General features: G+C 33.1%; 2 protein-coding genes across 4 annotated transcripts in view; one reads left to right on the top strand and one right to left on the bottom strand.

Annotated features, from left to right (window-relative positions):
• Positions 1-2,850, bottom strand: part of LOC110111080 — a 13,725-nt gene extending 10,875 nt beyond the window's left edge. The window contains exon 1 of the mRNA XM_028694406.1: positions 2,729-2,850. Coding sequence (XP_028550239.1) covers positions 2,729-2,850 — 122 coding nt within the window. The remainder of the gene's footprint in view (positions 1-2,728) is intronic.
• LOC110111077 (protein misato homolog 1) overlaps positions 22-22,582 on the top strand; it is a 28,212-nt gene continuing 5,651 nt past the window's right edge. The window contains exons 1-5 of one of the 3 annotated variants that reach the window (XM_028694411.1): positions 22-67; positions 8,471-8,579; positions 12,781-12,882; positions 19,699-19,744; positions 21,200-21,278. In XM_028694411.1, coding sequence (XP_028550244.1) covers positions 8,508-8,579; positions 12,781-12,882; positions 19,699-19,744; positions 21,200-21,278 — 299 coding nt within the window. In that variant the 5' untranslated portion in view covers positions 22-67; positions 8,471-8,507. Of the gene's footprint in view, positions 68-2,898; positions 2,949-8,470; positions 8,580-12,780; positions 12,883-19,698; positions 19,745-21,199; positions 21,279-22,582 lie in introns of those variants that run through there. The other 2 variants (XM_028694412.1, XM_028694410.1) reach the window with 2 other exon arrangements.

Genomic DNA, 22,582 nt, shown 5'->3' on the forward strand with positions numbered 1-22,582 from the left:
TTCAAGTGGTTATTGGAGAAATATATATCCTAGTGTAGTGAAGGATCCTTTCAGGTAAGAAGATAAGGTAATTAATGCATGAACTAGTTGAATGTGTTCCAAATATCTTAGAAAATCTTGGAACAAGATGAAGGAGCCTAATCTTATTGTTAAAACACGAACTGTAACTGGTTAAAGTATTTACAACCGATACTCTCTATGAAAATGAATTGAATTCTGCCAAACAATAGTTATGATTTAGTTTGCATATAATTCATCTTTTAATATATCTATAAGCTTGAGTTCATTTTAAATTGTGACAAGATATTTGACTTAGAAACAAATAGATTATGCTGAACTTTCTGTTGCATTTAGACCTAAGGAATTTGCACAGCACATGCATGGTATAGTATGGCTTTATATTGCAACCAAAACTAAACTTTATGACAAATATTAGTACTAGTTGAGTGTACAATGTATTTAATTTAACTTTACTTCATGAACTTTCTACTAGTAATGCCTACTTTTCTCTTTCCATCCCCTCCATGCGAATTCACATCCATACATTACCAGAAAGGCTATTTTACTCGTTCTTGAAGATATCATGGATGATTAGATTTTGTTCATTATTGACGTGGGCTATTTGGTTTGTTTGCTGGTTTTGTGAATTCTGGTTTTATTTTTTATTTGTTGGAGTTGGAAACTTCTTTCATTTGTTTTTTAATTTTGCTGAGGGATACATGGGGTTTATGATTTTGTTACAAATGGTTCACTTGATTTTCTGCAAACTTCTTTGTATACGTGTTGGAGGGCTGTTCTCCATCAACATTAATTGAATTTTTATATATGTTTGTCTGTATTAGCAAACTTTTTTTGACAGTTACAGCAATGCTACTACTTGCAGTTACCACAAGTGAGCATCCTTTTCTCTTGTTTATTTTCTTATTGTTTAATTTTTTTTTGTAATATATTTTTAAATGTTTTCTTCGTTGCCATTAGTTTTCATCGTGCAGTTTACAACCTTATGGTATTTGGTTTCATGTTTCTTGTGAAGGCAGTTCTTGAAGCGATTAACATATTTCGCTTTCATAAGCCTGTCTAGGAATTCCCCTTGATTTTGGTTATCATTCAGTCTCAAGTGTGTTGGCATATCTTGCGATCTTGATTTGAAGTTTGCTAATTTAATGGGTTTATTCACTTCTTCGCATAGCTATACTTGTCAAGGATGTGCAATGTAGACATTCTTGTTAAGTTCTAGAAAGCATCCTGCTTTTCACATTCAAATTGTGCATGTTTGCTATCTACTTAAAAAAGGTACAAATAGAATCTATACTTAGGTACCTATAAGGTGTAAATGTGTAACCAAGAATTGGCCTAGATGTTGTTTTTTAAAGTTTTGATTCAGAAATGCAGAATCAAGCTAAATTTTGAAAAATTTCGGGATTGAATTCAAGCAGATAGCAATGGGTATTTGTTGGCCTAGGATATCTCCTTTTTTTATAGATATTAAATAGTCTGGGTAACTTTATAATTATCTTTTGATACCAAAATAAAATTATAGGTAACTTTGTCCTTATCTTTTTATAAGATAGTTTTTCATCTTTTTTAGTAGTTTTGTGTTAATTTGTTGTAATTATAACTACGAACAATGCGTTCTGTTTTATCTTTTGTTTTCAAATTGTACTTTTTCATTAAAGTTGTTTACATGTTATGAATGAGAATTATGTGATTTATTGATTGCTAATTGAAAATGATTGCTTTAATCGCTAAAATAAAGAAAGAAATCAGTTTGAAAATTTAATTTTATGCATTTTTTTTAAAACATTACTTGAAAAATAAAAATTTAAAATTTTAAAAGAATTTAAAATTAATATCTCTCTATGAAAAGTATATTTTTGTCTATTGCAGTACACTGTTAAATTAATGCACAACATAATTTTATATCTTATAATAAAAACAAATTATTTTAAGATCGTTCAATAAATAAATACACTGATTTTATTTTATAACATCAAATAATATTAATTATTATAAATACACTGCTTTTATAAATACACTAATTTTAATAACAAAATAAATTATTAAAAAAGAAAAATGCTTTTACTTTACTCTGGATATACTTAACCAAACAAGGGAAACAATTCTCCTGCGTTTATTTTGCAGACAACCAAATAGCCTCAAAGTATTTACTTTACACTGCATTTTCTTTTCTGGCGACCAAACAGCCCCTAAATAATTTTGAGCTTATTTGGGACGAAGGCAAAAATTCTTTTAAAAATATCAAAATATCCAATATATATATATATATATACAAAAAATTACACGCTCGCAGCATACAAACCCTACCCGCTTGAACCCGTCCGATGCCCTCCCTCGCGCAGGCAAATTATTACGTCCAATCATCGATCCTAGAAATAGGTCTGGATATCCTCTAAAAATTTGACGTGTGGAATGTATACGTGTCCGCAAAATTTTAAGTTAAGCGTGCCCAAAGCGTAGGTAAAGCTCAGTCAAAGAGCATCCAAAGCGCACCTAAAGCACAGTCAAAATGATCAGATCCACGTGACAAATTTTTAGTGGATGTCCGGACCTAAAATAGGTCCGGTGACCGTACATAGTAATTTGACCCCTCGCGCCACTCCCAGTCTCTCCCCAATCCAGGTTTCATCCCCAAACTCGCGCTAGCGACCAGATCCTCTTCAAAGCTTCCATCAAGCCCCACCATGCCCTAGCTCGCGCTAATCCTTACTTCGTTTCCCTGACCATTCTCTCTGTCCTCGTATCCAAACTCGTTCTCTTGTGAGCATCCTCGACCAGCTCCTCTTTCATAGACCAGCCGAGCACCCAGGTATACGCCACCGCAGCGGCCATCAAGCCGGAAACCACCCGTCGTGCGCAGTTCGTTCTAAACAGGCCCCTCAAACCCGACTCCGTCCATCGTGACCTTTCTCCTTCGACGGAGCACGAAGGTAACGATAATGAAGTTTCATTGTTTCAATATATCATCCAGTTGTCATTATATTGCTTCAATTGAATTGGTGTTGCAAACTTTTATATTATGAGAAGATAGTAATGCTTTTGTATTATGAGGATTGAATATATAAAACTTCTTGGTCTTCTTGAGCACCAAGCCACCAACCTACAAAAATGATCCCTCCCTTATCTTCCAATCGGTTAGGGATATTATATTAGCTACCAAAGACAACAAAGATACACTTGATTTTTCATGTTTCACGTCTTAAACCATTTTACACATAGCCACATTGCCATGCCAATTTAGCGATGGTCGACCATTGGTGAAACCATTGGCTATTATTTCGTATTACATAATAATAATAATAATAATAATAATAATAATAATAATAATAATAACTACACAATTGTTAATCCAATGGGATGTATTATTGTTTGAAGATGCTTCATGGGTTTTATGAAAGATTTGCAATCCTTTCACTTGGATTTCAAGCTTGATGACCATGTTGTTTGTACAGATGGGCAGTTAAAACTCATCAACATTTCAAAAAAAATCAAAGTTCACCACATTATACTATAAAACGAAAGCATTCCATTTATATCATATGTTTAAATAATTATAGAGCAACTAATAATCCAAAAACCTTTTCATAATAATAATTCACGTACCTTTGTTTATGACTCATCTCATACCACTATAAAATAAAATACAGTTTTAAATTGACCTGAGTTTACTTTGCTTCCTCCTTATCCTTGCCCTTTCCTGTAACAACAACCATAATAAAAATCTGATGAGTTGTGAGACTCAGAAATATATTCAATTTTAATACATTATTCAAGTATATGAAATACAATACTTACTTGTATATCAAAAAGCGCATGTATGAAAGAAAACTGTCTATAATCTTTTAATAGTAATGATACACAACAGATTATAACGTAACAAGTGAAAATACTGTTACACATGAGAGTTATGTAGAATGTTATTTTAATATCATTACATTATGGTATTAGTATTTTGACACTAAATTACTATAGTGTCGATATATCCTACATTGTCAATTATTTTTAAAATTGTACCTCATACATTACTATAGGTAATTAGAATTATATTTCAGTTCATCTCATAGTTTTCTTTTTCATCCTTAGAAAGTGTAATGTCCACATGGTTATGTCTATGTCTACAGCTCGTAGGCATTTGAGAGCGCACTGCCTCTATCGCCTGTAGGTTTCATCTCATAGCTCGTAGACTTCATATCATACTGAGGTCGCACTGCCTCTACTAGGTCGCACTTTCTATTAGGGTTGTATTGCCCCACTCACCTGACACCTTTCACCTGACATAACAAATTCTCATAAATCATATAATACAAATCCTTGTATGATAGAATTGTAGATAGTAACATCATATAACAAAATCACTTATTTAGTATTTTTACCTGAAAGTATTTGGGTATTACGCCCTCTATATCATACAATCTTTTATCTATCAATAAACTAAAATTAGACCATTGCTTCATTTTTTTAATGCTATCGATTTCGCTATCAGGGACCTCTCAACCAACCAAATCCTCCTTTAAGGCTGTAGTCATAATGGTCTCTACTTGGTTCCCAACTCTAGCTACCATCAGTTTCCAATAGCTCTTACATCATATACTAGCCTGCTTAATATATGACATGCTCGACTCGGCCACCCTCATTATAAAAATCTCAAAATCTCTTAAAATTTTTTGTACTTCTCCCTCTCATCTATGCACTTCATGTAATGTGGTTAAAATTCACAAGCTAACTTTTGTTTTAAAACGTTTACATATTTCCAAACATTTAGAAATTATGCATTCTGATGTTTGGAAGCCATCTCTCATTTCTTTGCTTCATAGGTTCAAATACTATGTAATCTTTATTGATGACTACTCCAATTACTATTGGCTATTTTCAATGCATAACAAAGCTTAGACTTCAAATAAATTTATTCAATTCACAAAAACAATTGAAAATATTTTTAATTCTTGCATTAAAACATTATGATTCAATGGCGACAACAAATATCTTACTCGGCACCTACATCACTTTCTATCCGAGCGTGGCATAAAACACCAATTGAGCTATCTTTAACACTTCATAACAAAATGAAGTAGCCGAATGCAAACACCGTCATTTAATAAAAACTACTAGAGCTTTCCTACATGTAGCCTATCTCCCTCTTTTCTTCTAGGTTGAAGCTCACCTCACTACAAACTATCTTGTCACTTCTAACAGTCCTTATAGAACCTCTAGCTCTGCTTCTATTCCCCTAACCTCATTTACTCAACACAACCTTCCTATTGACCTTTGTCTTTGCCCGTCGATCCTAGCTCCCCCATTCTCTCCTCACAATTCTTCATCCGCATGCTCTCTCCAGCTAACCCCATCATTAACTACAACCAATATTCATCGTATGCAAACTCGATCCAAAACTAGTCATTCCAAACCTAAACAAATCCTCTCACTCTTGGTCCAACCCACCATTTTCTTCACTCCAACATGCTATTCTCAAACTTCAAAACTTCCTAAATAGAGATTAGCAATGTCTGCCAAATTCATTGTCCTCCAATGCCAGGGGACCTAAACTCTGGTTTTGCCTCCTTCTAATCAACAAGTCATCGTCTTTTGCTGGACATACAAAATCAAGCTTTACCTTGATGGTTCAATTGCTTGTCATAATGCACGTTTCGTTGCTCAAGGTTTCAAACAGGCATATGCTTTCGATTATTATTAGAATTTCAACCGGTAGCCAAGCTACCCACTATTCGCCTTCTACTAATAGTAGCTCTCCATCACACTTGACTCATTCTCCAACTCCAATGCCTTTGACCATGACAAGCTACATAAAGATGTTCACATGGATCAACCACCAGGTTTCATAGATAATCTTCACCCCAACTAGATATGCAAACTCCAAAAAGCCATTTATGGGCTCAAATAGGCACCACGACAATGATACTCCACCTTTTCTACATCCCTTCTCAGTCGTGGATTCAAGGTCACCCAACCTGATCCCTCCCTCATATACTCCATAGATACTATCACTATCTACTTACTATATGTAAATAATATATTATTATCGGAAACCAACCCTTGGCCATCTTCAATCTCATTCAAGACCTACTGCTTCACTTTTCCCTTAAGGATCTTGGTCCTATTTCCTTCTTTCTTGGTATTTAGATTCCTCCTACCCCATCCAATTATCATCTCCATTAGACACAATGGACCCTTAACATTCATAAGAAATTAGGTCAAGCAGACTGCAAACCCACTTTCTCTCCAACACTAATCAACTTTGCCAATTCATGCACAAGCCTCTCAACAAGCACTTATAGAAATTAAAACATCTTCTACATTATTTCAAAGGCACGGCCCGTCTCAGCCTCCTGATCACTCGTGGAGAACTCACCCTTCACTAATACGCTAACCCCGATTGGGCGTCCGACCTCCTTGATTGAAAATTCTCCATTGGGTTTTGCACTGATAAGACACTCTACTCTTCTGAAGTGTTAAAGAAACGACATATCATCGCTAAATCTTCAATCAAAGTAGAGTATAGGGCCTTAGCTATATTTGACTCTTACATTGTTTGGCTTTGAGGACTTGTTGCAGAATTCAACTTACCTTTCCTGACAACCACTCCTCTCCCCTACGACAATGTTTTAGCAACGACCATCGTTAACAACCCTGCTTTTCATGCTCAAACCAAACATATTGAGATAGATTGCCATTTCATTCGTGATCGCATCAGTTCCAATGAAATCACAGTTCACCACATTGACCCGAAAGATCAGCTGACCAACATTCTAACCAAAACTCGGTTTACATCAACATTTCCTTGCATGTGTGACAAATTAATCATCGAACCAATGGATGATTCATTTGAGGGGTGGTGATAAGCTCTTCAGATATTCATGCAGCCCTTTCAGCCTTTTACCTTATTCCCACCTTTGGTTATGCAGAGAGCACTTTTTGCAGTATCACTCCACACTGCTGATCGTCCTGCATTCTGCATCCTCACTGTTTCGGATAACAGTCCACTGCTACTAATTCAGAATATATTAGAAAGGGTGGTCGGATAGTGTTTGAAAGACCTCTATAGTTATGACTTCAGTTTATGAACCACCTGGATCTCTGTTCTTAATGTTTGTAGCCTTGGGATCATCATACAAGCTACAAAGAAAAGTTGAATTTACTTTGCTTTATTTTTTTCTTTTAAATCTTCTTGCCTTGAATACCTCTAAAGTTATATTAATTTGAAACTTGAAACTGGGGATAACTGGAGTTGTAGAAACTAACATGTTTATATAGCTCTCTATTTTTTAACTTAAGCATGAAACAGTATGGCAATTTAAATACAGATTTAACGGTCTAATTATAAACTTTTAGTATATGTTTCAACATTTTAGAAGTAGGTTTGGGTTTTAATTTTGACTCGTTAAACTTTGGATTTCAAAAAATTTGGAAGTTTTGGTATATTTTGTTCTTTAGTTTTCACTTTTCATATATGATTTAATATCATTTGTAACTTAAAGTCAATATGTATTTCCAATTTTAATCACCGTAATATAAGTGTGCATTCCTGTTTTATTTGTACTGCCACAATTTTACTGCCACAATAAATGGACATGTCTTCAATTTCTATGTATTATGCATGGTACATAGCTAATGACTTTGTCTTCAAAGTAGAAATATTTCTTGAATGTGCCCAGTGTTAAAAGTACATGTTATAATTTGTAAGCATAGAATGAAAAATGATTTGAGGGAAGGCTAGAAAAATAATCCATATATAGACGGCAATTTTTGGGCAAGGAAAAAGTATCCATAAAAAACAATAAAATAATAAATATAAAGATTTATGAGTGATGTTTTATATGTATGAGATTTTTAAGCATATTTCAGTAATTTTATGAACCAGCTTTTGAATTAAGGGGCTGATGACAAGCTGGCTAACAAATTTGTATTAAGTTCATTAGTTTTCGAAGTTCACATCCCACCCAAAAAATTATCATTGCTTCATAAAAATCTGGCCTGTATGTAGCTCATCAGCTTGCCGACCCCTTAATACTTTTCTCAACTGGTAGACACTTGCTGTTTCTACTCATTTGGCCAAACAACCTGTGCGAGCCCAAGAGAGCTTGGCCTATCACCTATGGTGGCTCTCTAACTACTCTGCGTGACATGAGAGCGTTCAACTGGGGCCTCCCAAACAACAACTTCCAAGCTTAAGTCCACGTTTGAACTTGGCAGAATTTGGCTATGGTTGTCTAACTTAAAACTATTTTTATTCACATTTGTATGACAAAATTAAAATTTCAATTTAGTTTAAATGTGTATTTGATATTTCATAGTTTAGAACTATTGAATTCCTATGTAAGGGTCCTGATGTACTTTTTTTTCCTTTCAAAGTTTGGATTTCCTGTATGATAGGCCGGAATTGTATTGCCCTTGATTCATGTTAATTTAAGATTGTTTTCCTATCTTATATTTGCAGCAGTAGCAATATTTGACATTTGCTGTTGGTTGAGGATATGAGGGAGATTGTGACAATTCAAGTTGGTGAATTTGCAAATTATATAGGTTCACATTATTGGAATTTTCAGGTAATGTGAGCTTGTACTCGATAATTTTATGATCCTACTTTGATGCAAGTCTTCTGTTTCGATGACTAGTGTTAAAAATAAATGTGAACTTTTTGTCATCATTTAGGAAAATAATCTGTCATCCATCTTATCACATATATTTGAGGTAGACTTTACAATTTTATTTTCTAGTCATTGTTGTCACTGGAAAAACAGAAAAAGTTATCTTTGTATAGAATGATACCTTTGGTACTGTTCCTTATGATAGTAAAAAAATATTTAAAAAAATATTTTTGAGTTTCAGGTTCTTTGTGCTTATTTGGACAATGCTTTTTCTTGTTCTGTAATGCCATCAAGTCTGCATAAATTTGGGCTCTTTATTTTTTGTAGCTTGATTTTTGGAAAATAAACAGTCAATTCCATGTCTTAACCTCACCCAATCTGGTATTTCTTAAACTTAACAAAAGATTTGATTAGAGTTGCGAGAGCCTCTCTGAAAAGTTTTACACATGAATATAGTGAATGCTGATGTCTGGCTTGAGTCAAATTCATTGCATCTCCTGCTTATAAGCTGTACAATTTCAGTGAGCTTTCAGCTTAATTTTGGGGCATTTTTTCATCCCATTAGAGTTATTATTCCAACTTTTTGTGCCACACATATATGTAGATTCAAGCATACGTAAATATGGACTCATGCATGGATGTGTGCATACATGCATGCATTTTAACATTTACATGTATAAATTCATATATGCATAGTTAGCACATGCATTAATTAAACTATTGAGAAAATCATCTTTTTTTTATTTGCACCAGCCACCAAGTAATTGAAATTATGAGAGCTGTATTTGAACAATGAAATTTAAAAGATTTCTTGCTTAGGCCTTGCTAAGCACCCATTTGGAACAATATCGTTATTTTCTCCATGTTTTAAATCGCCAACAAAACCAGCATTAAGTAGTCCTAATTAAAATTTTTAAAAAACTCTCATAAGAGATGTAAACACTCTTCGTTATCAGTACATACACATTTCTCATGCTTGACCTCTTGCAAATACCTGTCTTGATTTTTTTATTTTATTTTAACTATACTTTAGATTGCATGTAAGTTCTTTTTGCACGTAAATATTTTGCTCAAATAAAAATCTTAATGAAGAATTAATGATCATCTCTCTCATTTTCCCAAGGAATTTTTTCTTCTTTTTATAATTACTTTTTTTTTAAAACTCCCTTCTGCGTTGTTTTAGAATGTTGCTCTTCATTTTTTCTGCTGTAATTTTCTTTGATGTTTTTCTTTTTGTTTGGAAAGGACATATATAGTTATAATGTGTTTGTTCGTTGAAGTGCTGTTAATATCTTGATCATCAATTTATACAATAAAACTCTAAAAAAGTGATGTCTTGCAACTATGAGTGCGGGAAACGGTTTTCTGTCTCGAGTTGATTTTTTGTGAAACGAATGACATATGAATGGAAGAAAATTGCTGTTGTGACTGGGCGAAGTTTAGAGAGCTATAAGCATATCCCTGTTTTCAATTTTTTTGTGAACCTAGAAACTTTTAAGTTTTAGTGCATTTTACATGTTACTCAGTTTCTTTTCCGCAAGGATAGTATTCAGTTTCAATGCTGATCGAGTCAAATTAATGATATATTGTCCTATCATCTTGAATAATGTCACGGTCATTGATTATCAGTGTTATTACTGTGGAAAACACAATTCATAATTAAAAGTGGTTTTCTTCTTTGAAGCGCATAAAGCAAAAAAAAAAGTGTTCTATTAACTGCAACATCAATGCGACAAGTGCCTTAAAAATAAGAATTGCGGTATTTAAAATTATCAACCTTTATTGCATAATAAAATTAAAAAAGATTTATGGTATATTAAATAAAATACTAATAACAAATGTAAACCATTTAAAGTTTTGAATTTGAAAAATTTGAGATTGGTTTGATCACTTAAGATGGCTTAAGTGAAGATATTATTAGTAGAATTTAATTTGAATGGTTGAAGTGGAGGAATGCATCAGACCTGTTTTGTGATAGAAAAGTATTCCTCTATCTTAAAGGGAAATTTTTTTAAGATGGAGGTGAGACCCGTAATGCTTTATGGTGCATAATGTTATCCATTAAAATAGAAGCATACAAATTAAGTTAAATACTACAAAGATGAGGATGCTTAGGTGGATGATTGTCTTTATAATTAGAGACAATTAAAAATGAGTATATACGTGAAAAGGTTGGAGTAGCTCCAGTAATAAATAAGATTAGAAAGAGTCGTCGCCTTAGATTATTTGGTCATATAAAACATCAGCCTTCCAATGATCTTGTTAAAAGAGATGTATAAGATCTAGTCAATGTTAAGAAAGTTAGAGGTAGACCTAAAAAGATTTTAATGACAAGTATTAAATGAGAATTTTTTATTAAATTTAAATGAGAATTTGACTCTTAATAGAACATAATGGAGAATAATGATTCATATAGTGGTGTATCCATTCCACGTAATGAGATAAAGGCTTGTTGTTGTTATGGTTGATGCATTTTAGATAAGGCTTATTGATGAGGACATCAGGCCTTGGAAAGTCTACCAGAGGCGGGGCCGACGATCTACGGCCACGATCGAGCCGATTTATTTTTGAGTTGTTTTATGTATTTTGATTTATTTATGTACTTTTTCCATTTATGCCCTCACTTGAGGGGTTAGTTATTTGTAAGCCCCAGGGTCTTTTGTCTTTTCCTTCATGTATTGGACTATTTAACTCCCTCCTCTTCTTGGGAGATGACTAATGATGAATGATATGAGATTTTAGTTGAGAGATCTTTCATAGCATCGCTCTTATTATTAGATTAGAGATTTCTTGTTGAAACCTATCTCGTATGCAACGATAATAGTAATTGGTTTTTTTGTGGTTTTTACTTGTCGCAAGTAACTTGACCTAAGCTTGTGTACACCATGGTTTAAAATTGCACAATATGAGGCTCGCCTTGAGGCCCGCCTTTGCGCAATTCCAGTAAAAAACGCCTTGATGCTTACGCTTCGAGTTTTTTTTATGAGGCTTGCGCCTCAACTTGGTTGAGGCCCGCCTTGAAGCCCGCCTCGCCTCACTGGCATGAGGCTTACGCCTCACGCTATATATATTAAAACTTATATAAATCTTGAAGTAAATGTCCGACATTGGACTCTATAGGAGAGGAGGAAGGGGAGAGAGCAGTTCACTATAATGATGATTCAAATGAAGAACCCCTAAGTGATTACAGTGCTGATGACTTATGAGTTCTTATGTGATATGTCATTGCTATTTATTTTTTAAAATTAGAATTATATGTTAATGAAAAAAATACTGAGATTTGGGAAAGATAGAATTTTGAGTTGAACTATATTTCATTTTGTCTTATTATTGAGATATTTTGGTTTTATTTCATATTTTATGTTTTTTTATGTGTTATATTATTCACTCATTAGTGTATTAAAAATTATCATTTATGTTTACGCAATCTTTTGATTTTGAGGCTTACGCCTCAAAACGCCTTGAGGCTTACGCCTCGCCTCACGAATGAAAAACGCCTCAATACCCGAATACGCAATTTTAAACATTGGTGTACACTGCTTTTTGTATTTTATTTCCTTATTTAAATCACCATAAATATTTAATTAAACTTGCTCTTAATCATTAAGCGTGCAAAATCTTTATCTAATCGTAATCTCATATATGTCCTGCATCACTCATGAAGCATCACATATGTTAGCGGTTGTTTTAACCGCAGTTGATCAAATAGATCATGAGGGGGTTTTATTAATTTTCTTTTGTGAGGTGATCGACGTTTGAGTGATTTGAGTGCAAGGGAATTGTTTTGAGCCTAATATTAGGGATACAACATCCATCCTTCATCATTATCATTACATTCAATTATTTCAAAGTATGAGATAGATGCGGACGTCAGCATTTTTATTTTGTTCTTTTCCTCTATTTTCTTATATTGTGTTTGATGAGCCTTTGTTCCAACTTTGTTTGATGTAGTGCATGTATCTAATTGTGTATTTATGATATGCTTTTGTTCTGCACTTTGTACATATACATGCGATATGATTATGTATGTCTCAAGAAGGCCTAATTTTTTACGCCTAACAACGAACATAGCATTTTTAAAAGAATTGTGTTTTCTCTAAATACCTTATTCCTTCTATAGCATTCAGAAATGTTTTATTAATGTCTTCATATTCTGAAGGATGAGTTGCTTGGGTTGGCTGAAGAACCTCAGGGAGATCCTGTTTACAAGAGTTCGTTGCTGAACATGGATGTGCTTTATCGAAGCGGTGAAACGTCACAGGTAGACTTGATTATAAAATTTCTTAGCTTTATCCTCTTTGCCTAAGTTTTTTTCATGGTTGTGTATAGCTGCTAAGTTTGGGAAGAATGCGGTGCTCTTTTGTGCACAAACTAAACTTGATGCACATCCCTTCTGAACTTTTTTGAGAGACAATTAAGTGCAGGTTCTCTCACACTATGATCTGCTGGATTGATAACTAAGCATGTCATTTAAAAAATCTACATTCGATTTTCTGACGTATGGGAATATTTGAGGTAGGTCTATGTTTGGGAAATTGTTTCTCTAAGTCCCCTCATATTTTATGTATTTCATGATGGATCAGCATTAATCAATATGAAAATGTAAAGAGCATTGCTATACAAAAACTTAAAAAATTTTCACTTTCTAGCCATCAAAATGAATCCCACCCAATGGATTCTTTTTTGCTGTTGTCCGGTTGTTGACTGCCCCATAGGGCGCTATGTTTTTTTGTGTTTGAACCTCCCACAAAAATCCATTTGTTGGTCTGGGTTGAAGTTCAAAGAGATCAACGGTCACCCTAGATCTTGCTTTTCGCTCCCCAACCTTCTTTTTTGGTTAGGGGTGGGGCTTCTACGGGTTGGTCCTTTCTAAAGGTTGGAATCCCAACATTGTTTGGGTATACACAGGGCTGGCAATTGTTGTTGACCACTGCTAAGGACCTCAGAGACAGGCTCATGTGAGCCATATAACTTCATGATTCATAGCAAACTAGAAGGCATTGATTTTGAAAGACTATATCAGAAGTATGCAAATTTTCCTTCTGGGTCAGTCTGCAACATCAGAAAGGCACTAAGAGCTGGACTAAATTATTTAGAAATTTGAATCTATATGAAATTCCTATTAAGCATCAAGTTTCCCAGCTTCAACCTTGTGTTCATCAGCATGAATAATGTAGATGGTTGCATATTTTGATTTGTTGCCTTTTTTTCTGAATTTTCACGCACTTTAGTCTTGGTTCAGAGTAGTGCTGGTAACATGGATGGATAACTTTAGATAACATCTGTTCTTAGGAATACATTTTCATGCTGGTTGTACGTGCCATTTTGATCTCCATATATTTCTAATGATGTTTCTTCAGCAAGTGCCATTCTCACAGAATTTCCAATATGTTGTGCCTTTTCCTTTTGTAAATCTTCTTATATGATTTATTTTTTATCCTACAATTCTCTTTTTATGACTCACCTAGCTGGTTCATTTGAACACCGTATTTTTGCTACAAAAAATGGAAGGAGATTGATGAAATTGTCTTCCCTATTCCAATTCGCTTTCTTTTTTATTAATGGTTCACAAGAGCGCTGTAATTAAGCATTACCTGATGAAGATCTTATGAAGCTGACGAAACTGCTTGGGAAGGAAGGATGATACATGTATCCATATCCGTTTGATTTACTTCATGTGCTTCTATTTGTATATATATATATATATATATATATATATACCGACAGTGCTAAGTGCTCTCTGTCCACATCTAAATGTCGTTTGGACACTTAAGAAAATAGTATTCAGCAAGCACAGGTTCAATTACAAGAGGGATAACATCGCATGGGAAGTGGGAAAGAAGTGAAAGTTAAAACTTTCATAACATGCAATTCACCTTTTCAATAGACCATTGAGTTTTTCTCTTGGTATCTTCTAGTTTTACTTGATAGTACTTGTCTTCAACAACAACAAGCCTTTTATCTTGCTATTTGGGGTTAGCTATATGAATATTTTTCTTCCATTGTATTCTATTAAGAGTCAAATTCTCATTTTAATCTAATTAAAAAAATATCATTTTTAATCTACTAAGTATTTTTAAGTCCATCTCTGTTTTCTTAACATAGTCCAGATCTAATACATCTACTCTCCTAACAAGGTCATGGAAAGGCTGATGTTTTATGTGATCAAACTATCTAAGATGACTCTCTCTAATCTTATATTCTAGTAGAGCTACTCCAACCTTTTCATTTATACTCTCATTTCTCATTGTCTATAAGTGTAAAACCACTCATCCACCATAGCATCCACATCTCTACAACACTTAACTTGATTTTTTGCTTCTCTTTAGTGGCCAATATTCTCTTCCATAAATCATTGCAGACTCACTACGATCTCACAAAAGTTTTTCTTATGTTTTAGGGGTACTTTTCTATCACATATCAGGCTTGATGCATTCCTCTACTCCAACCATCCAACTTGAGTTCTACTAATAATATCCATCTATTTCACCATTGCTTTGAATAATAGATCTGAGATATCTAAAATGTGCATTTTTTTTAAAGGCTCGATCACCCAATATCAATATCACAATCTTACAACTAGATCTATTACTACTAAAATTACATTATGTATTCAGTTTTGATTTACTCAAACGAAAACCTTTAGAATCTAAGCTTGATCTCCATAATTCATGTTTTTCATCTTCTCCCACTTTAGTTGTAATATCTCGAACTCGTAGGCATCACCTTTGTCATTAGGAATCAAGGAAGATGAAGGAACTAATTGTTTAGTGTCAATGAAGTCGAAGGAGGAATTGTTTACGTCGCTTGGTGTCGGGGGAGATGAAAACGAGGAGTCACAAGAAGATGAAGAGAAGGTTTTGTACCTATAAATATGCAAATTAGCTATCGAGGGTGGAGATTAGTCGAGAAGATGGGTGAACTAGAAAGCGAGGGCTTGGTCGACGAACTTGATGAGAGGAAGATGTGCTCAGACAAGTGGTTAGGGCACGAGCAACATTTGTGTTGGGGGGAGGGGGGATAAATTATGAAATATTGCTATTTACAAAATTTAAAATATTATCTTAATAATTATTTATATTCATAAATTAAGAGATTTGATTTAGAAAACATTTAGAGGCTGTTTGGTTGCCTGCATTAGGAGTGTATAGAAATCCAAATGAGGGGTTTTGAAAATATTGGCCTTTGGTTGAGTAAAACAAATGCAAAGTAAAGTTTTGGTGCATTTGGAATGCACCATCTAAGTTCATTTTTGGCATATTTGGAATTCCTCCGATTTGAGTGAGTTCCAAATACACTAGAAGTTCATTCCAATTGATGCCACCTTTTGCTGCCATCGCCAGTCGTCAACCATGATCGACCGCCACCAGCCACCGCCGGTTTCCACTGGCCGCCCGCCACCATCTTCTTTCAACATCGTCAGCCACCCACCACCTCCGGTGGCCGCCTACTGCTCCACTGCCCATCGCCGCTGGCGGCTCACCATCGTTGGCCACCCACCACCTCGGGCCACCACCATCGCCAACCACCCACCGCTGACCACCATTGCAGCCTTTCAGTGACCACATCTTCGTCAATGTCAGTCACTGACTGCTTCCTTTTTACACTTTTTATTACATTCATTTTATTTCAAAACAAACAAAAATAAATAATCTCATACATTCCTTTTGCAATCATTCAAACAAATTCAAAGTATTTCTTTAACATTGTACTCCATTTTCAAACAACCAAATATCCCCTTATATAAATTATGAGTTAGAAGTATTTATATGATAAGAAATATATAAGAGCAATGTTATTTATTATTTAAATAGATTTAAAATAAGATAGGAACACTAATTGTCAATGATATAATAGTTATTTTGTGCGAGAGGATAAATTTAAAATTGTAAAGATGTACCTATTGAATGAAAATTTATTTGTATCAATAAAAGCTTTATATGTTCATAATAGAAGATTTATAATTTATACTTTAGATAAGTTTTAATGCTATAAATATTTAAAAATTAAATAAATAAAAGACTAATTCAATTATGTTGATGTTTGGTATTAAATTAAAGATATTAATTATTAATATTAAATATACTTAAATAACATTAAATTATGAGATTGCATGTTGATGTAGTGGTGTTAAGGAGTGAAAATGGTAATAATCAATTAAAAATAATAATTACATTATAAAATTTTCCTTAAATTATATATATATATATATATATTACATACAAACACACACACATCACCACACTAAAATTCAATAATATATGAAATTTTAATTAGTTAATTAATTTATTATTATGTTAAGTAATAAATTATTATTTAAGAGAAGAAAAATTAAATTTGAGTAGAATTTTTTAGCGGTTCAAGGGTTTAGGATTTAGGGAGTAAGAAGTAAGAGTGACAATTCAAACATCTGATTTCGAGGTGAGTATTCATATTCTAATTTACAGAAATGAAATTTATTATTATTTTTAGAAATCTGATTCATCAATCACAGACTATTATTGCTTTATGAATTATCTTTGTTAACAACCATTTGTCATGTTGAAATTGAATGGTATGAATTTTATATCATAATCTATGACTTATCATATATTATATGGTTTCTACACATCAATATGAAATGCATGAAGAATGTAAATAAAATAATTATGTATAAATGTTTGCACATGCTTGATTTAATGATGGAATAAACTCACTTATGGTACTGGCTAGGAATGTAATGTACCTGTGCGCATGAAATAAAAAAAGAAGAAGAACAACAACAAGCCTTTGTTCCACTATGTGGGGTCGGCTACATGAATCCTTTTTCGTCATTGTGTCCTGTTAAAAGTCAAAGTCTCATTTAAATCTAATAAAGAAAGATCATTTATAATATTTTCTAACCAAGTCTTTTTAGGTCTACCTCTACCTTTCTTAACATAAGTCAAATCTAATACCTCAACTTTCCTAATCGGGTCATCGAAAGGCCTCCGTTTAATGCGTCCAAACCATTTGAGGCGACTCTCTCTAATCTTATCTTCCACAGGAGCTACTCCAACCTTTTCACGTATATGCTCATTTTGAATCCTATCTCTAAGAATAAAGCCACTCATCCACCTAAGCATCCTCATCTCTGCAACACTTAACTTGGTATTATGCTTCTCTTTTAATGGCCAACATTCAGAACCATAAAGCATTGCAGGAATGAAAATGGAAGTACATTTATTGGTACTTTTTATGCGTGTCTTTTGTTATGGTTGTATTAGTTGTAGAAGAAGTTATGACTAAATATGAGTATTACATATATGCATAAGATATGATTGATGTATATTTCCAAATTTAAATATTATTAAATAAAGTTACTTTATATTTTAATGGCAAGCATGCATGTTGATCAAAATATCTTATATTACTGTAAATTTAGAAGCACAACATACTCATTAAGTTGAGTTATGACTCACTCCTATATGTGCAAATATTTATAGGTATTCAAAGCATTTAAATGAGTGGAAGATGAGATAACATCTGCACATCGCTTCAAGGGAAAGGTAATTGTTGAAATAATTATAATATTTTTTAAAATGCATTTAAAGTTTATAGCTGCTTTTTCAGTATATTGGAAATAGTTGAAATCTTAACGAATGAAATTTAACGACATGTTCGATCATCTATTCCTACCTCATTAAATCAAGACCCCTAGCTAAGTTGTGACAGTAGTATTATCAATAAGAAGAATATCATCATTAAAAAACATACTCCAAGATACATCTTCTTGTAAATGTCTAGTATGAACATTCATGACTAAAGCAAAAAGATATGAGCTTAAAGTTGAACTTGATGTAATTCAATTAAAATAAAAAAAATACTTCGTCAAATCACCTTATATTTGAACAAAAATAACATCTCTCATATTCATATATTTAATGACTTGAATATAAGCATTATTAACTCATTTCTTTTCTAGAAATCTCGAGGGCACTTTTCTTGGAGCTTTATTATATTTATATGCTTTCTCTTATTCAATAAATATCATATGTTGATCCTTCTTACACTCTCTATAATTCTCGATCAAACCTCTCAACTATATAGCTTCTATAGTAGATTTATCCGACATAAATCCAAATTAATTTTGAGAAATATTATTATCACACTGTAACCTATTTTCAATTACTTTCTTTTATAATTTTAATGTATGACATGAATCCTTTAGTGCTTGTCTTCTAACAATGAAATTAAAATCAAATTAAAATCTTGGCTTCTATAATTTTATCATCATCAGCATCATTTGCCTTACCGAATTCTTTGGGGTTTACTTTATGGAACTGTGATAAAATTCTGATTGCCTTGGGTAGATTATATCCTAGGCTTCCAGATCATGTGCCCTGACTTGGTTAAGCCCAAGCCACTTAAATGGTTTGAAGGCATTGCTAATTGCCGGAGCCTATGTACCTATTGGAATGTTCTTCAAAAATAGTTATAGCCCCATATGTTGCACTCCATCATTTACTGTTGTTTTCATCATTATCTATGCTTTGCTAAATAATACATTCATATTAACTGCCATTTTTGTTCATTTAAAGCCATTTCCGAACATTTGGTTGGTCAGGGTTATTTTGTTCGAACTTGATATATAAATATGAATGATGTTCTCATCAAGTTTCAAGCCGCCTTCTGATGATCCTCTTGTTGTCCTTGAGGTGGTTGTCCTCTATTTAGAAAAAAAGATTGCAGACTCTGTTTGACATTGAAGTTTAATGTCTGGGCTTTCTCATATTTTAGTTTTTGCTTGGTATAAATGGTTACTCAAAATGAAAATTGAATGATGATGGCAAGTATATTTTATATGAAGTTAAATACTCATTTAGTTGGCTCCATCTACTCTTGTAGTTTTAATTGCTGATGTTTCACATGGAATAGTTCAAATTTGATATATATTTAGAATAGTTACTTCCCAAATTCCCATAACTTAATCATCAACCTAATGTTACGTCTACAATTTTTAAGAAGATATAAGTATTGCAACTGCTAACATTTCTGCACATCGACTCATGTGACTATCAATTTCAAGTTTAGTAATGTTTTATTTTTGTACGTGCAGGGCATTCTTACTTACTGCCCGCGCTTGCTATCAATAGGTTATAAAGGTGATTTTCTGATTTTCTTTCAGTGGAAGATGTATCATGCCTTCGTTTGTTTTCAATCAATTTGAATTTTTTTACCATTGATTTTTGCAGAGATATTTTCTTTTCCCTGATGGATATGCTGATATTTAGCAAAGTAAATTCCAATGGCTTTGTTGTCTTGCCTTTGTTTATCTTCTATTAAGCTAGATCATGGTCTTTTTATTTATGAATTACGGTTACTAACTGTAGAAATGCAAAAAAGCAGAAAGGCAGAAAAAAAATACAATGTATTTTATTGCTTGATTACGTATAAAATATGAAAATATTTATGGAGTTCTACAAAAGGATTACAATGAAAATACATTAAAAGTATTTGAAAAAAAAAAGTAAAAGTATTCAAGTGGGATTGATTGCTAGAATAGGAAAAGGGGATATATGGATTGCAATCTAAGAACCATTAGAGGATCGACCCAACAACTAGATCCCATAATCTATATGCTTAAGGATCTCTGCCAAGATTGTTTACTTGTGGGCTTCACTATCCTTCAACACTCCCCCGCAAACTAAATGGTATAAATCCACTATTCCATATTTGCTTATAATAGTTTTTAACATGGGATTACGGAGTCCTTTGTTGAGCATGTTTAAAAGTTAATTTCCTATGGGCATATATAAAGTGCAGATCAGTCCATTTCTAATTTCTCTTTTATGAAACTTCTATCCACCTCCATATGCTTGCTATGATCATTTATCCTAGATTATAAGCAATGCTAATGGTAGATTTATTATTGAAGTATATCTTTATTTACCATTTTCATTTGATTTTTAAATATTTTAAAATGATTTTGATCCATAGAAGCTCATTAATTCTTTGGGCAATGGCTTTAAAATTACATTCAATATTAGATCTTGAAATAATAGGTTTCCATGTTATGAGATTTTCCCCAAAAAATGTATAATATCCAATCATGGATCTTCTATCCATTGGTAATCCTGCATTATCTGCATCAATATACCCTTTAATTTATGAAGTATCTTGCTTATTATAGATAGTTCTTTTACTAAGACTTCATTTAAGATATTTGAGGATTCTACAAGTTATAAAGTGAGACTCTTTAGATTTGTGCATAAATTAATTAATGAGACTCACCTAAACTCTTACCTATTTTCTATCAAATATGATATGCAAGATACTAATTATATAGCATGCAACTAACAGTTAAGACAGACTAGATGATTTTACATGGCACTGATGTGAGGTTATTTGCTTATAATAGAACTTAATTGCACATTCTATTTAGATTTACAGTTATCACTTTAGCTCATGGAGGTACTAGGTAACAATGAATCCACTAATTATAGGCCATATAAAGCAATTTGCAGTAGGTTATCACTCTTTCTGAGTGGTGATCTCAGTATTAATGGAAATTACAATGTTCTTTCCAGATTGTTTGAGCGTCAAAATGTCCTTTGCAGGAACACTTGGGTCCTTGAGTTCTTCAGGTTCATTAAACCCTCGAATTTCACAGCCTGATACCTTAGAGATTGTCACCTGGTGAGGTTTTCCTTTTCTCTGACTGTTTAATCCAAGAAATGATGGATGAAAGCTCTTTTTTTTTAACGTTAGCATTCAATCTATGTGCTGGTTCCTTGAGTACGCATTTATTGTCAATGCAAAATTACATCCTCTATGAGCATTACACGGTATATTCTGTTTTATGTTTGCTTTTATGGGCAAGGGTCTATCTGACTCAATGAATTACATCTCCAAAACGCTTTTGCGATGCATTATTTTATCACTTTTATTTTTCAAGGATATGGACGTTGGTAATGTCATTATTCTTCTTATATTCTGCTTGGGCATTTTGTTTTTCTTTTGTCTGTGTTGGTTTCAGTTTCTTCTCTATTTTGTATATGTAGTTGTAACATATTTTATGCTAATCAGGTTGTTTAAACATTATTTTCTAACAGCACAATACACGTAACAAAGGACAATGATGTTTTATTTTGTGCATTATTAATGTCCAATTTTAAATTATATAATCTCACTAGAACTGCGCATCAATATTTTTCTCAAGTAAAATGTGATGATATTGTCTAATATTGTCCATCAAGAATGGACTTAACTAAGCTTCGATGGTTAGTTGAAAATAACCAAATACCTAGAGAAGCATGGGGAAATCGAATTCTACCAGCTGGCGTATTTACAATCTAAATGGTACTCAGAAACCGTCATTGCAACTACTACGGGAAATGTGGGTTCCGAAAAGCCCGTGCTTCATTACAGAGATGCTCTCTCATATTTTTAGTGAATAATTGCAGTGAACTAATTGGATTTAAGTCCTAAATTGAAAAAAGAATATGGGGAGTATCATCCAATAGCAAATTCCTTTTGAGATATTGATTTTTTTTTTCTTTTGTTTGCTAATTCGGTATGTATGCCAAACGCTCCAATTGCTTTAACCTTCATTTCATGCAAAATTTTAAACTAGGAGTAGTTATCATTCAAGTTTTATGAATATATGGAAATTACATATGTTTGATTCCATGTTTTAGACTGAAACAAACTGTAGGGGTTGCATTTTACTTCAGTATTTTCAAATTCCTTCATAACTCTTTACCATGATTTTAACAATGCTCATACGATTGTTCTTGTCGTGAATATTAGTAAAAGAATACTCATTCCATGCCTGAAGTGTTTTGGAAAATCTTGTCCTTTTGTAGGAATGGGATGACGGTGAAATTTTTATATTTATTTTCCATGTAGCCAGATCCAAGGACAAGTAGGTACATAAGAGGGGTTTACCATGAAACAAATTTCTTCGTTCAGTCTCTCATCACTGCAGTTGGTTGAAGATT

This window comes from Dendrobium catenatum, unplaced genomic scaffold, assembly GCF_001605985.2.
Source record: "Dendrobium catenatum unplaced genomic scaffold, ASM160598v2 fragScaff_scaffold_483, whole genome shotgun sequence".
NCBI lineage: Eukaryota > Viridiplantae > Streptophyta > Magnoliopsida > Asparagales > Orchidaceae > Dendrobium > Dendrobium catenatum.